Raw genomic sequence first — 14,964 nt, 5'->3', positions numbered from 1 at the left:
TCGTGCCATATGAATGTGGAGAAGAAAGTCCTCGATCCACACGGCCGGGTCTGTAGTACCATCGTATGGCTCGATATTCATGGGTTTAAACCCTTTTGGGAATTGGTGCTGCATCACCTCATCTGTGAAGCACACTGGGTGAGTGGCGCCCCTTATTCGTGCCACGTCGCGTCGAACCTAAGAATCCATCCGTGCCCAGCGTTGATCGGAGCTCTATCGTTTTGGTCGAGCCATGCTTGGTATCTGTTTCTTCTTTCGTGAGGGTAGTCTCTTGATCCGTAAATGGACATTGACTAACCCACTCTAGCGGTCAGATCGTGTCACAGATTGTATTGATATGCTGGTTGTGCCGCCTCCTTGCCTTTATGGTGAGGGGGAGCAGGTGAGTATTCGGGCTCTCCAGACGGCATGTCCCTTCCTCAAGGGGGGCGGTCGGGCTGGTCACCTTGAGTCCGTCTAGGCGGTACGGGCTCGAAGGCCTCGTCGTCGAATTGTGGCAATAGTTTGCGCTTGGGGTAGCTCGTTGTCTGTTGTTCATAGCCATACCCGTCTTCAGCTTCTAGGACTTTCGTCCAACTGTCGTTGAGGGTGTCTTGCTCGGCTTTTATCTGTTGTTGCTTCTTCTTCAAGATTCGCGTGGTAGCCATTAGTTGTTGCTTCAATCACTTTTGCCCCAATGGATCTTCTGGGACGATAAAGTCCTCAGGTCCAAGGCTAACCTCCTCTTCGAAGAGGGGCATATAATTGCTATCTTCGGAATCATTGGGGTCATCGGGAGTATGCTGACCCTCATGCCCCTCTAAGCCATCAGATTGGTGTTTGGGGGCAGGGTCACCGAGGTCTTCGCATTGTCCAGGGTGTCGTCGCCTGCGGTGCCCGTGTTACTTTCCCTGCTTCGTCGCCCCTTGGAGCATCATCGTTGCCTCCGGCGCTTGGGGGGCTCCTCCCCTAGTTTATTATCCCTTCTGGGGGTGTCGTCACCATTGGTGCCGTCACATTCGTCCTTGGGGGTGTCCACCATGTAAATGTTGTGGGTGGATGTGGCCGTCCATCGGCCAGTGGCGGGAGGGGCCGTGGCCTCGCCATCGTCGTCCATCTCGTCATCCTCCTCGGAGGCATAATCCAGCGTGTCGGTTAAGTCCTTGATAGTGGCTATGAGGTGGGTGGTGGGTGGGACGTAAAATTCCCTATGGCTTGTCTCAAGGCTCCGTTGAGCGTGAGTCGAGGACTGGCCGTCAACAATAGTCATCATCTGGGTCTGATCCAGCGCCTCATTTAGTAAGGCAAGGCTAGCCTGGTCGGTGTATGAGGCCTCTTCGAGGTTGACCCCTGTCGTGATAGTGGAGTGGGGCACGAGTTCGGCCAGGGCCAGACCCTGATCTTCGGATACCATGCCAGTGTCGGGGCTCAAAGCCGCATCCATAATTAAGAAGCTGAGTTCGGCTGGGGTTGGATCCCCATCTTCGGACGCCGAAATCCCCTGAAGGTTCGAGGCCGACTCCACAATAGGGAGGGAGAGTCCGGATAGGATTGATTCCTGGTCTTCAGACGTGGGTAGTGTTTCTGAGCTCGAGGCCGATAGCACGGCAGGGGCCGATCCGGAGATCGGACCAGGGAGAGGTCCCAAAGTCAATGCTTAGGAGGTCGTTTTTGTTGAAGGTACGGCCAAAAAGCCCGTGAAGATCAGATCGCCCCGAGCGTCGGTGACATACTCAAGGTTGCCAAACCTGACTTGCTGCTCGGGGGCGAAGATGTCGACCTAGTTGAGATGACCAGTCGAGTCGGCGTGCAGGAAGTTGCTGCCGAACGCGAAAAGTTGCCCGGGATGAAGATGTCCCTAGTGTTTGATGCCGTCTCCGATGATCAGGAGAGCCATCAACCCTTTGACGATCTGACAGCGGAACTCTCAATGAAAGCACCAATGTCAGTGTCAAAATTGGTGGATCTCGGGTAGGGTCCCGAACTGTGGATCTTGGATCGATGGGGAACAAGGGACGTAGAACACGATATTTATCCAAGTTAGGGCCCTCTCTGAGAGGTAATACCCTACATCCAGCTTAATTATATTGCTTGTGTATATGGGGATTACAGAGTTGATCTACCTCGAGATCGGAGGAACTAAACCCAACTAGTAGGATGGCAATTGTTCTCCTAGCCTCTACAGACTAAACCCCCTGGTTTATATAGACACCAGGGGTACTAGGGTTTATAGATAATCGGTTACATCAAGGAAACACCGGATCTTCCATCTTGACTTGGGGTACACACCAAGGCACAAGTGTCTTCGGTCCGGACATGGTGCGGCCCAACAATCCGACCCACGTGAGATGAGCCGGCACCCCGAGGACCCCCTAGTCCAGGACTCCCTCACCCCCCACAACCACTTGTTGGTTGGCTGCTCCAAGAAAACTTGACACTTGTTATTTGAGAGCAACCCATCCTCTGACGACTTTGAGAGAATCCTAAGTGAGGAAAAACCCAGAGCCAAAGTGATTGAGCATCACTGAAGAGATTGATCTGTGTGATCCGACGCCTGTTACCTTCGAAGATTGTTATTCTTCCAGACGGTTAGGCGTCAAGTTCTGAGTACACCAAGAGTCATTGCAGTGTGCCGGTGAACAAGTCTGTGAAGGTTTTGGAAGTCTACCTTGAAGACTTACAACGAGTGATTGGGCGAGGTATGCTTAGCTCAAGAGGAATACGGTAAGGACTGTGTGTCCTCTGAGTTGCGACTCAGCCACCTCAACCAGACGTACAGTTGATGCAGCAACTGGAAGTAGTCTACCAAATTGCATTGTCTTCACCGAGCCAACCTGATTTCAAATTCCTCACCCTCTTTTACATTATTCCGCCGCTGAAGAATTTGTGATCTATGCTCTGACGAATTTGAACTGAAGAATTTCATCACTCTATCTTTCATTTCCTCAGTTCATATTCTTCATGATTGTATGATTGCATGTTCTTCACTCTTACGTATCCTGATTGCATGTACTCTGATTCTGTGATGACTTAGTTTCCCTTGTGTTTCTATTTCTTCACTCTGATCTTCGTCAAATTCTTTAGAGTTTGACGAATTTCTAAAAATCTCCCATTCACCCCCCCTCTGGTCTTCGTCAAATTCTTCAGAGTTTGACGAATTTCTAAAAATCTCTCATTCACACCACCCCACCCTCCCATCTGGGAGATAACGTGCGCTTTCAGGCATGTACTTCCGGATGCTCCTTCTGCTTGTTACACTTGTCTTCAGGAGGAGGACACCGTGGACCATACATATATTGGCACAACGTGTTTACGCGAGGCGGGTGTGGCATGGTTGTTTTGACAGCTTGCGGGTTAACATACACATCCCGAAGGAAGATGACTCCTTCATGGAATGGTGGGAGAGGACCCGTGCAAACTTTCGCGAGATGGACAAGAGGGGTTTTGACTCGTTCGTCATTGCAACCGCTTGGCATCTCTGGAAGCAAAGGTACGCAAGAGTGTTCAATTGAGTTGAGCAAGTTAGAACACCCACTAGTTTGGTGCAGCAAATTTTGGAATAGATCAAAATATGAAAAATTGCCGGAGTTAGAGTAGCGGGGTTAACTAGATTCGTGGGAGAGTAGGCCTTTTCTTTTTTGGTTGGTGTTGATGTACCTGTTGCGATGTTTGCATCCTACCATGGGTTTTTATAAACAATGCTTTCTTCTTTTTATAAAAATACGATACGTCATTGGCATATCTCGGAAAAAGAAGTTAATGACTAAGAGCAAGTTGGCTATACTATTAACCATGCTCTAATAGCTCGTTTCGCTCACATTATTCAGCTACCGATGACTCTTATTCAGCCAAAGCAAATCTCACTAGTTCTTGCAAGTGGCTAAGAGGGGAAATGGCCCGTGTGGGTATCTAGCCGTCGACGTCCCGGTATAAATCTGAGCGTAACAAATCACTGCAATGTAATATCCGGCAATAAAATGGTACTCCCCCGTCCCATAATATAAGTAGTGTTGAAAACGCTCTTATATTATGGCACGGAGTGAGCAGATGAATGCAGCAGTCACAGCACGATGGGGTCAGAGGCTTGGGACCCTTTCCCTCCCCGGTTCTTGAACCTCTTGGCCTGCACGCAGCTTCGATTGCTCCTCCGAAGCGGCGGTCGCTTCCGCCCCTTATGGCCTCCGTCCTCCTCACTGTCCTCGCTCCCTTCCGATGCCTCCTCTTCCCCCGCCTTGCCGTCTCCCTCCTCCTCCTCCTCCTCCCCCGTCGGCTTGTCACAGCATTCCGGCGCAGGATGATCGCTGCCGTTCTGCACCGCTTCATCAGGCACAGGCCCATGCGGTGGAATGGCAGGAGGGTGCGGTGCAGTCAACTCAGAGGTCCCCTCGCCCCCAGCATCCACTGCGGCATTTCCTTCCTTCAAGTGAGAATCCTCCAGTAGTTCATGGATCCGAGCAAACGACGTGGCTACCTCGACGGGAAGTGACCGTTGCTCCAGAAATCGCGTGATGGTTGGGAGCTCCTTCTTGATGCTTTCCACCTACAATTATATGAATGAATGATAGGTCACTTAGACTGTGGACAAAGCTTGCCCTCATAAGCATTACCTTTATGGACCAGAGTTTACCACTGCAAGCAATTTGAGACCAGGAAATTCTCGTGCCGTGCTCGCTGGCGTAAAAACATCCTCAGTCGTTTTACAAGTGGCAGCAACTGCTGTATGATCAGGACGAGTAGCATTGATCAACTGCTCGAAATGTTTGATCTCTGATGCATACTCCAGGCTCCAATCCACTGACGCGTTCCACTGATGTCGCTGGAACCCACCAACATCGCCGGCCGGATGCTGTTCTTGACCAAACTGACGAGCAAATCGATCTGGGAGATATACTTCCCTCACGTTAAAGTTGATCAGCCATGTTCTGGAGAAGCAGATGCTATCGGGTGCCGAGCAGATGTTGGGAATAGATGCAGGATCCATACCCTTGTAAGGTTCCCAGTTCACCTAAGATAAAATACTTGCATTATCAGAAATAAATTCATATATCCAAATGCCAAGTAATAAATAATAACTAACAAAGGATAAAGTATGGCTACGAATTACCGAAAGGGAAACTCACATCTGAAACTCGAAGCTGACTGAAAGCTTTTCTGATATCTGAAGCTTCCTTTGCTGGTTGGGATATTGCGTGCCCGGCCCACCTGCATACTCGTGGGACGACAAGTGCTGGATCATCCTCCATTTCAGGGCGCATCGCTGGAATATATTCATATATCCACCCCTTTGCACAGAAACTGAAAAGATACATTAGAACACTTCCATACTGAAGCAGTGTCACAACTTAGAACAACTTGATTTTAAAAAGAATACTCGAAAAAAAGGAAACATTTTATTCTTTCCAATCATCCAATGTTTTTTTTTTACCAATTGTCATTCTCCTGTTGAAATTCTTTCTCGTTTTAAGAAGTGTCAAGTGTCAACCATGAGCAGCTCTGTAAATTCTTAGACAACATCCAATTGTGAAAACTTTATACATGTTCTGTATATCAAATACATGCAATTAGATCACATTTTCCTTTTCCTGTTCATATTTCTCTGTGAATGTAGCATCATCGATATTCTCAAAAACATATTGTAATATTTCTTCATAATGCTAAGAGCTAAAAAAAATACATTGTAATCTTTTTTCACAATGTAACAGTAGAGCGAGAACCCAGAAGGCCAAAACAACTTTATTTGCAAAGAGTCTATGAAGGACAAAAGGCATTTCATTCTTTCCTAACATCCAATTCCTTTTTTCAATTGTATGAATGTATCATCTCACTTGTGCCTTTTCAGCTCTTATTCCACTGTGCATGCATACATAGTTATTTTCTGTTTGCAGTAACATTAGAGAACCGAGCATCACTCGGTGTGGGGTGCAGGCTCAGCACACCCGCTGGTGAGGCTTGCCATCCATTAATGATCAAAATGCCATGGGTGCTACCGTGCTAGTGCCCATTGTTTGAAAATAAATTAGTCTACAGTAACATTATCACTGTTTCACACAAACCTAAGGCGAAAATTTTATTCAACAAAGAAGAAGGGTTTGCGAAGTTAAATAGAACTGGAAGAAAATGACCGAAGTAAGATTTGACCCTGATAAATGAGAGTTCACATACCATGAGCAGAGTGGCGCTGCCGAATAGTCTTTTTCTGGCAATAGAGTGAGAAGACGCTAATGCAGAGAGAGCCTTGTAAAGATGAGCAAGAGCAGCAGTGCCCCATGCGTACTCTCGTACCTTGTCAAAGTCCGACAAGAGTGGTAAGTACTTTGGAGAGACATAGCCCTTGTCTTTGTCTGAAAACAGGGTTGCTCCAATCAAGTACAAGAGATATGCTCTTGTTTTGCACGCAATTTCTTTATCAGTGGGATGCTCCGAGAGCTGACTAAACTTGGAGTGTAACCAAGAGAGCTTCACACGGCTACCCCTGCAGTCCTTTGAACCAGGAACTCGGCCAAGGTATTGGAGGAGCAGCTCTTCTGACGACATGTTGAGCACAGCCCCGGTGGTCACCGCACGGCCTATGATCGGAATTCCCAGTATGTAGGCAGTGTCCCTGAGTGATGGTGCCATTTCAAAGTCATGGAACCTTGCTGTGTTTGTTTCTTTGCTCCAAAGCTCGCAAAATACCCTGAGCATAGTGCGGTTGATGGCCAGATCTCCCATGTATTTCAGATTTCCGAGCCCACTGGCGTCGACTAACTGTTGCTGCCGTTCATTCAGATTCCATGTCTTGAGCTCCTCCGTCGTCTGGCACAGTGATAGTTCACGAGCTTCCTGCATGATTAAGCACCGCATGTTATACATGCAAGAACCAAAGGAAGGTTTGGCAAATTGGTGTCACTTGATTTATGAAGATAACTACCTGATTGCGACCTTTGCCTGTTGGTACCGCCTCCGAGGATTCCATTTAGTTCTGCTGCATAGAGATAAAACACCATAGTTATTTCAAATGGAACAAAACACGGTAAGAAAAAATTCAAACCATGCACGAGGGCTGCATGTGTTATATTATGAGAGGATAAAAGCTTACAGGCCATAAAACAACCACAAAGTCCAAAAGAGAAAACATCAACAACGACAAAACTACAGTAAATGTTTAGGAAGGGGGGCAGACTGAAGAGTTATGTAATAAGTGTATGCAAAATAAGAATCAGAGACATGATCTATTGTTAGAATAAAAAATTAATGGAAGGTCTGAACAGAGCATAGATGATGTGCGGTAACAGGAAGTTGGGAAGAATGTAGATTTCAGACTTTCAATGGTTTGGCCTTTAAATTGCATTTAATTATCAAAACCAATTGTTGAGAGTTTGAATGGTAAAAGGGCAAGCAAATACAGATTGTAATCAACAAGAATGTGAGACAAGACAATGGCATGGAAACCAGAATTCCATAAAAGCATAAACGACTGCAGTGAGTCAACTCCTTGAAATACGGCGTCAGCAAAATTATTCATGATGGTGTGTTCACAGTGATATGCCTTGCCTACATTGGCACAAGAATAAGATTCAGACCGGTTGACAGGCGACAGACACCCAAGGTAAAAGAAAAGGAGCGTACTATTACTAACCAACCAGCCAAAGAAGGCCATAGTTTTTTTTTTTTTTTGCTCTCTTTTTGAAAAACGAGTTGGAAAGAAGGCCATAGTTGAAATAAACACAAAGATGCACTATTATGCAACTAGTGTAAGAAATTCACTACTCCTTTAAATTGACTATACACCGGAGGAAGAGAAGCAAGCCCTAAGTTGATACTTGCGCCAGATCAAGAAGATGATCCAGCCATTTAGTACACCGCAGCAAAATAAGATGAGAAACCGGTGTCACAAAATACCAGAGAAACGCATCTGGCCATTACGGATTTCGCCTTGTAAAGCCTTTTTTTTTCTCGAGTAGAGCGAAGATGCTGGACAAGCGTATCCTCCGGCTTCAAACCCCGCCACCATGGCAGCACGCAAGCTTGAGGGGGGAAAGAAGGGGGGCCAAAACCCCGAGAACCCTAATCAGGAGAAGTGAATGGGGGCTGGCGAAGGAGAGATCTACGACGAGAATTAGGAACTCTAGTCGAGTTAGTCAATCACGAGCAGATGATGATCCTAGACGAACCCTTTTATTCAAAAAGAAGAAAAGGACGATCCTAGACGGAAAAAGAAACTGAACTGAAACGCTAATACAATCGAGAGAGGGAGAGAGCAAACCAGGGTGAATCGCAGGAAGACGAAGGAAGTGCAGACTGGAATGGGCAAGGGCAGCGGCCAGCGGGTTTTTGGCGACGAACGGACTGCTCTGCTCTGCTCTTCTCTTCTCTTGGCGGTCATACGTATATTATTATGACTGGCCTGACTCTGGCTCCTTTGGGAAAGGAAAGGCTCGCGCTGACATGGGGTTCCAGTGGACGCCCGTGAAGCCGAAACGTGGCAACCAGGACAACATGCATTGCAAGCTCGCTCCCTCTTTTTCTGTAGAGCAGTCCAAATTTATGGCAATTCCCGAATGGTGCTACCAGCCCTACTTGACAACCAACCGCGTCCCTCGCCCACTCACGGCTGCCTCGCCACTTTCTCCTTCAGATTGCTTCTTGTTGATGAGTAGGAGTAGGGGGCATGCCAAAGCCATCCGGCACACGGTAATTTCCCTGCATTCTCACCCGGCCATGACTGCGACATTTTTTCCTCTCAAAATTCAAGATTGGGCGTGCCCCCAACATGAAATTCTGAGAGACCACCGCACGTGATACTGCTCTATCTACTTGGTGCAACATCCTATCCTGGCATTCTGTCATGGCCTGCACTTGTGCATATCTACCGCGCAAAGAAAACACAGAGGGCCACAAAGCACACCACCACCAAAACGCAAGTACCGCAGATTAACTGGAGAGGATAGATAGCACATCCAATCCGGCGCATACGCCACAAAGGTTGCGCAGCATCCACCTAGCCCTACCAGCCTACACGACTCATGTGTGCACACACGCATGCCAAAGGCTAGGTTTTCACTCACCACGACCAAAGGCCTGCAAACGCTACATAAAACAGTAAACTGTCTGCGGCAGCGCGACAACAGGTCCGCTACTTTGTACAATGCCCAAGACCAAACGACGGGCAGCGTCACTCCCTTATCAGAGGAAGATCGGGTTGGTCTCCTCGGCCCCAACCCCGTCCCTGTGCTTGAACATCTTGAGCTGCACGCACATCCTTCCACTCCTTCGGACCCCCTGGTTGCTCCTCGGGGTTCCGGATTCCTCACACCCCCGCCTCCTTGATTCCGGCAAGCTCGAGTCTCCAGACGAAGACGACTCTGCTGTCAAATGCGACATTTGCCAGGGATCCATCACCTCGTTTTCCTTCAACGCTTCCCCTCTGTTTAGCAGAGGCACGGTGCCATCCAACACCCTGTCACACTTGCTAGCCTGATAAGGCACCAGCGCACCTGCATACCGGTCTACCACAGAATCCTGAGGGCTTGAAGGATCTTCAGAGAGCAAAGGTTTTCTCACCCTCTTTCTTGGATTCTTTGCTCTGACATTCTTGCTCTGAGCTGCTTCGTCTTTCCTTTCATTGCTCTGCGGTGGGAAGTAAGTTTTGATCATCGTACTCACCCTCTCTAGGAAGCTTGCAACCTCCACGGGGAGCACCTGTCCCTCCAGATAACGATCAATTACCGGGAGATCATTCTTTAAATCTTCAACCTACACCCCACAACCGATGATCGCATCAAGGATCACCTCATATACTAAAAATGTACAAAGAAAATAGATTCCTATTGGGGCCTTACCATCATAGAGAAGTTTTGAGATGCATTCCGGCTGCATCTGGTAGTACTCTGTCCAGCTATAGACTCATTCGGGAGGGAGTTTATGTTAGCTTCCGTAGAAGGGATAAAACGACAACCAACCAATTGATGGAAGTCCTCAATCTCACGAGCATACTCAACCCTCCAGTCTTTCCCCTTACTCCAAGTTCTTCTTGCCCACATTGGCACCTGATAGAGGCGACCTTGCTCCCTCCCAAACTGCCTATTGAACCGGTCAGGTACATACACCTCTTTTATGTTAAAGCTGATTAGCCATGTCCGAGAGTGGCAAATGTTATCTGCTGCGATGCAATATCCTGGAACAATCGCTGGATTTATGTCCTTGTAAGGATTCCAGTTGACCTGAAGAAATGATTAAGAAATTAATTCAACAGCAGTTCATTTGTAGGAATAAATTATAAAATAGGTAATTTGCACTTGCATCGGACAACTGAAGCTGCTCGAAATCCTTTCTCCATTCCATAACTTTCTTTCTCTGCCCACGTGTTGTTCCTCCAAAGTTCCATCGGCATGCCCGGGGCAGCAACGTGTTCTGATTCTTTTGTTGGGGTTGAGTCAAAGGAATATACTCATAAATCCAAGCCTTGTAGGAACAAGGGGAATCTCTAATTAGTGAACAAGATGGCACAAAACTAGAGATAACAAGGGAAATCTCTAATTATTGAACAAGATGGCACAAAGCTAGAGATAACAAGGCAAATCTCTAGTTAGTGATCAAGATGGCACAAAGCTACACATATAACACTAAATACACAAGAGACAATACCATGAGCAAAGTTGCACCGCCGAGAAACTGGGTAGTAGCATTTGGTGTTACTGGACAGACAATCCTCTGTACAAATGAGCAAGGGCTGCAGCCCCCCAAGCATACTCATGTATCTTCCTGAAATCCCCCAAAAGTGGTAGGTATCTTGGGGATACAAATCCCCTCATTGTGTCGGGAAATAAGGTGGAGCCAACCAAATATAGAAGGTACGCCCGGGTGCTGAATGCAATGTCATTGATGGTGGGGTTTTCTGGCAGTTGATGGAATTTCCTGTGCAACCAGGTTAATCTGATCAATCCACATAGTTGCTCTCCGCTTCCAGGGCTCTCTCCTAAGTAATGCAAGCACATGCGATTCACAGCTTCATCACCGATGGGTTCTGCCGTCACCACATGATCAGTCACTGGGATTCCTAGAATATATGATACATCACGGAGAGACGGTGCCATTTCAAATCCCATGAAATGTGCAGTATTTGTTTCGTTGTTCCATCTCTCACAGAAGGCTGTAAGCAAGGAACGGTCAATGGTAAATCCTGTCGTAAGAGCAAGATGTCCAAGACCACTAGCATTGACTACTTGTTGTTGTTCATCAGTTAGAATCCATTCTTTTAGCTTCCGTGTCTGCTGGCTTGGTAGCAGAACACCATACCGCTGTAGAAAATAGAGCTTGTCAGTACATATTTTTCCTCATGACGACCGAGTGAAATGGAGGAGGAAAGAGCCACATACTGTCCAGGTTTGCGAGCTACCAACTGCTCTTCGGCCATTTGGTTTTTGTTGCTGTGTTGTCTGATCATGAGCTGTGGGATTCATCTTATCCTGGAAAACATGGTAAAAAAATTGAAGGTAAATGTTCCACATCCACTATGGTTAAGCAAAAAGGTGGCCGAACAGGGATGTTGTTATTTGTGCAGATCCAGTTGATACAAATGATGTGTAAAAAAATTAAAAAGGAAACAACATATTGGAAGCAATACACTAGAGTGCATATTCCAGAATAATGACAAGCGACACCATTTCTTATAACTGTTGAAAGTGATGCCCAGCAATCACTAGATTCAATTACACACCATTTCTAACGGAATATTTTGAGCAGTAAAATAACACACAGGGTCTGATAAGTTAAGGGATGCTTGTGCAACATAAATATAGTCAAGCACACAATAATTCAAAATTTCAGATAGACAACGTCTATGGGAAATACATTTTTTAGTTAAAGTATGTTTTGAACATTTTCCTGTCCTATAATTTGCCGACTACCCACCACTCCCACTGGTAGGATGATTCATGGATAGTGGGAAAGCACAAGTAAAGTGCATTACATACACATGCACAAAAGGTCCATCCATGGCCACTATTTGTTCCAAAATCTAAACAGTGGCAGATGTTGAATTTGTTTTTACTGTTTTTTTGGCAGAAATATCAGTGAGGTCGGTCTGAGTAATAATAATGTTTTTTCCTTAAGTAATCAGCTGTGGAGATGAGCATGATACATCTTTAGATGCCACCAGTATGTTGCAACTTTTCAAGGTCCACAAACAGATGTCTAACAAAACAAAATAAGAGGGCAACTATTTGCGACACTCAAAATAACTTTCAAACTTTTGTAGTAAATGATCCAGGTACAAGATTTGGCACCAAATCATGCCAAGTTTTGGGGGCAGCCCGGTGCATGTAGCTCCCGCTTGCGTAGGGTCCGGGGAAGGGTCCGACCACTTTGGGTCTTTGGCATGCAGCCTTTCCCTGCATTTCTGCAAGAGGCTGTTTCCAGGACTTGAACCCATAACCTCATGGTCACAAGGTAAATATTCATAGATACTAATTTCCTTTCTCCAAGCAAGTTAGCTCTATAGCCTCTGATGATAAATCGTTGTGTAAAGCACAGTTACCAGGACCTGGGTTTGACCAGGCCAAGGAAAAGGGTCGTGAGACGAGAATCACGGCATCTCTAAGAGTAAGGCTCCAAGGGGGTTGTTGTTCTTCGGGGTGGCAGCTTGGGGTGCGGGACGTGATCCCGATGAAACCGGATAAGTGACCTAATTACAATCTATTTCATGCAATATAAAGTCTAAGCACGTGACAAACGGAGAAACGGAAAATGGAACCTTTGCTGGTGTGTGTACGTTATCACCCACCCCCTAGGTAGATCCAGCTTTTAATGAGGCGATATAGCATGAATTTTCAAATGTTCTCACAGCAGATCCAGCAAATGGGCACAACATGGCAAACAATAAACAGACTGATTTTGTTTTGTCAAATATAAGTTTTTTCTAGAAAAGCCTTACAATAAATAAGTGCCGCGAAAACCTGCCGGGTCAGCAAATCATGCAGGGTGACTGTGCTGTGTGTCAATCATCGCAATAGCTAGAGATGAAACACATGCAAGACAGCAAGATTCACCCATCCAAAAGAAAATTTATCATAATTAAGATTTAAGACTGATCCAGAATTATTACACTTTAGAAGTTAGTACAATCTTGTCCTCAAAATTAAATCCATCTGCATGATTTTTGTTATGTACTCTTCTCATATTGAACTAGGGGAGTAAAGGCTCCGTTTGGCGTTGTGGTGGGTGGTGGCCTTCCCCCTAGTTTGTACAGCACTGCACCTGCAAACTACCACTAAATAGAGTCTTGGAAATTCAGAATATAAAATATTTGACTTGATTGCCATATTTAATTTGACTAAGAACAGAACTTGGTTAGCTTGAAGTTAGGTCCATATATGCAGATCTTGCCCTAAACGTAGAACGATATCCTCCAAGGCGCTACCAGATATCAGCATTATTCAATCCACGAGATGAATCTCAGCTCTCTCGCCCCTTGGGCTCCATCCCGCCATGTCATTGTTTGTCAATGAACTGGAATCTCAGAACCAAACTCAACTTATTCCATCACAGTTGATCTTTCATGTATCGTAAGATGTAAGATTAATCCTTTTCAAAGCTGGGTCGTAATTGAAACGAATGAGAAAAGGAAACAATATCCATAATATCTATCGGTATACGGAAAAGTGTGTGATTTATTTATTGTGCATCCATCAGTGCCTTGTTGATCCAAGTAAAATGGCAACTCTGGAAAAGAAAAGCAGTCAACCATCTAAATGAGGCCTTTTACAATGCACCAACAGAATGCAGAACAGTCCATGCGTCTACCATGGTCCATGGGAAGTCACAAGAATCAGGTAAGTCAGCGGAAGAACCAACCAAACCCACACGCTGCTCTTGTTATCACCACCACACGCTCGATGATTCGAACAAACCGCAAGGCGGACCCGCGGCGAACGCAGCAATCACCACTACTTTGGCAAATGGTAAGTCAGGCGGCGCAATCAGTTCAGTTGCCACCAGGGAACACGCATGCATGGAACAACTACACAATGCATTAAACCTGCGCTGACTACTTTTTGCATAGCATTCCAATCACGATTCACGAACACCCGAGGATGAGATACTGAGATTACGGAGAAGTGACATCGATGGATCTAAGAACAAGGGCTCCGTCTAGCCGAGCCCGATAGTGATAGGGATGTTGAGAATGACGAGGAGTCGGAGAGTACCTGCTCGCCGGGGAGGGGCGGTAGGTGACGCGCCGCTCGCCTCCGCCTCCGGAGGCTGTTAGGGCACCTCCTTTTCCTTACCTGGGGCTTGGGCGGAGGTGGAGGCGGAGTAGGGAAAGTGGAGAATGGAGCAGGCGGGGCCCACGAGGAGAAAAGCTCATCGAGCGAGCAGCACCTTTGTATTGATGTTATAAAGACTTTCAGGCTTACATGTGCACAAATGTGGCTGTAGTTTAGTGGTGAGAATTCCACGTTGTGGCCGTGGAGACCTGGGCTCGAATCCCAGCAGCCACACATTTATGTTTTTTTTAGCCATGCACAAACTCGTTTATCTCTTAAATCCTCACAGAAATCATACCAAGCAGATGCACTAGAGGAATTATTCACTTCAGAACCGAGTAATTAAGATGGTGGACTTCATGTCAATCAATCTAAAAATTTGAGCCAAGTCAGTCAAGTACCGAGAATTAAAATGTCAAGTACCGAGAATTAAAATTTAATAAATACTGACATACAGCCACACATTTATGTTTTTTTTAGCCATGCACAAACTCGTTTATCTCTTAAATTGATGTTTATAGCCATGCACAAACTCGTTTATCTCTTAAATCCTCACAGAAATCATACCAAGCAGATGCACCAGAGGAATTATTCACTTCAGAACCGAGTAATTAAGATGATGGACTTCATGTCAATCAATCTAAAAATTTGAGCCAAGTCAGTCAAGTACCGAGAATTAAAATTTAATAAATACTGACATACAGCCACACATTTATGTCTTTTTTAGCCATGCACAAAC

General features: G+C 46.0%; 1 protein-coding gene, 1 non-coding gene and 1 pseudogene across 3 annotated transcripts; 1 reads left to right on the top strand and 2 right to left on the bottom strand.

Moving 5' to 3' along the window:
* Positions 1–3,765: 3,765 nt before the first annotated feature.
* On the bottom strand, positions 3,766–8,739 carry LOC119354809 (protein MAIN-LIKE 1-like). Of its 2 annotated transcripts, none has more exons than XM_037621551.1 (6): positions 8,225–8,739; positions 6,890–6,943; positions 6,142–6,801; positions 5,100–5,261; positions 4,607–4,984; positions 3,766–4,519 (listed from the first exon to the last, which is right to left on the bottom strand). In XM_037621551.1, the coding sequence occupies exons 2-6, from the start codon at positions 6,932–6,934 to the stop codon at positions 4,040–4,042; spliced, it is 1,725 nt and encodes a 574-aa protein (XP_037477448.1). In that variant the 5' UTR covers positions 6,935–6,943; positions 8,225–8,739; the 3' UTR covers positions 3,766–4,039. The 2 variants fall into 2 exon arrangements, with proteins under 2 accessions (XP_037477448.1, XP_037477449.1); XM_037621552.1 differs by having other exon boundaries at positions 6,890–6,940.
* A 135-nt stretch (positions 8,740–8,874) lies between these two features.
* On the bottom strand, positions 8,875–14,297 carry LOC119354808 (annotated as a pseudogene).
* Positions 14,298–14,387: 90 nt separating this feature from the next.
* On the top strand, positions 14,388–14,459 carry TRNAH-GUG. The gene has a single exon. It is a non-coding gene; the product is annotated as a tRNA-His (tRNA).
* The last annotated feature ends 505 nt before the right edge of the window (positions 14,460–14,964 follow it).

Source organism: Triticum dicoccoides, chromosome 2A (assembly GCF_002162155.2).
Source record: "Triticum dicoccoides isolate Atlit2015 ecotype Zavitan chromosome 2A, WEW_v2.0, whole genome shotgun sequence".
NCBI classification, from domain to species: domain Eukaryota; kingdom Viridiplantae; phylum Streptophyta; class Magnoliopsida; order Poales; family Poaceae; genus Triticum; species Triticum dicoccoides.
The sequence above is the reverse complement of the archived record's forward strand: the minus strand, read 5'-3'. Positions and strand labels throughout refer to the sequence as shown.

Coding starts and splice junctions, on each gene's coding strand:
- LOC119354809 (XM_037621551.1), bottom strand. CDS start 6,934: ATGGAATCCTCGGAGGCGGTACCAACAGGCAAAGGTCGCAATCAG. Junction 6,802..6,889: donor CAGGCAAAGGTCGCAATCAG/GTAGTTATCTTC, acceptor TTAATCATGCAG/GAAGCTCGTGAACTATCACT. Junction 4,520..4,606: donor GTCTCAAATTGCTTGCAGTG/GTAAACTCTGGT, acceptor ATATAATTGTAG/GTGGAAAGCATCAAGAAGGA.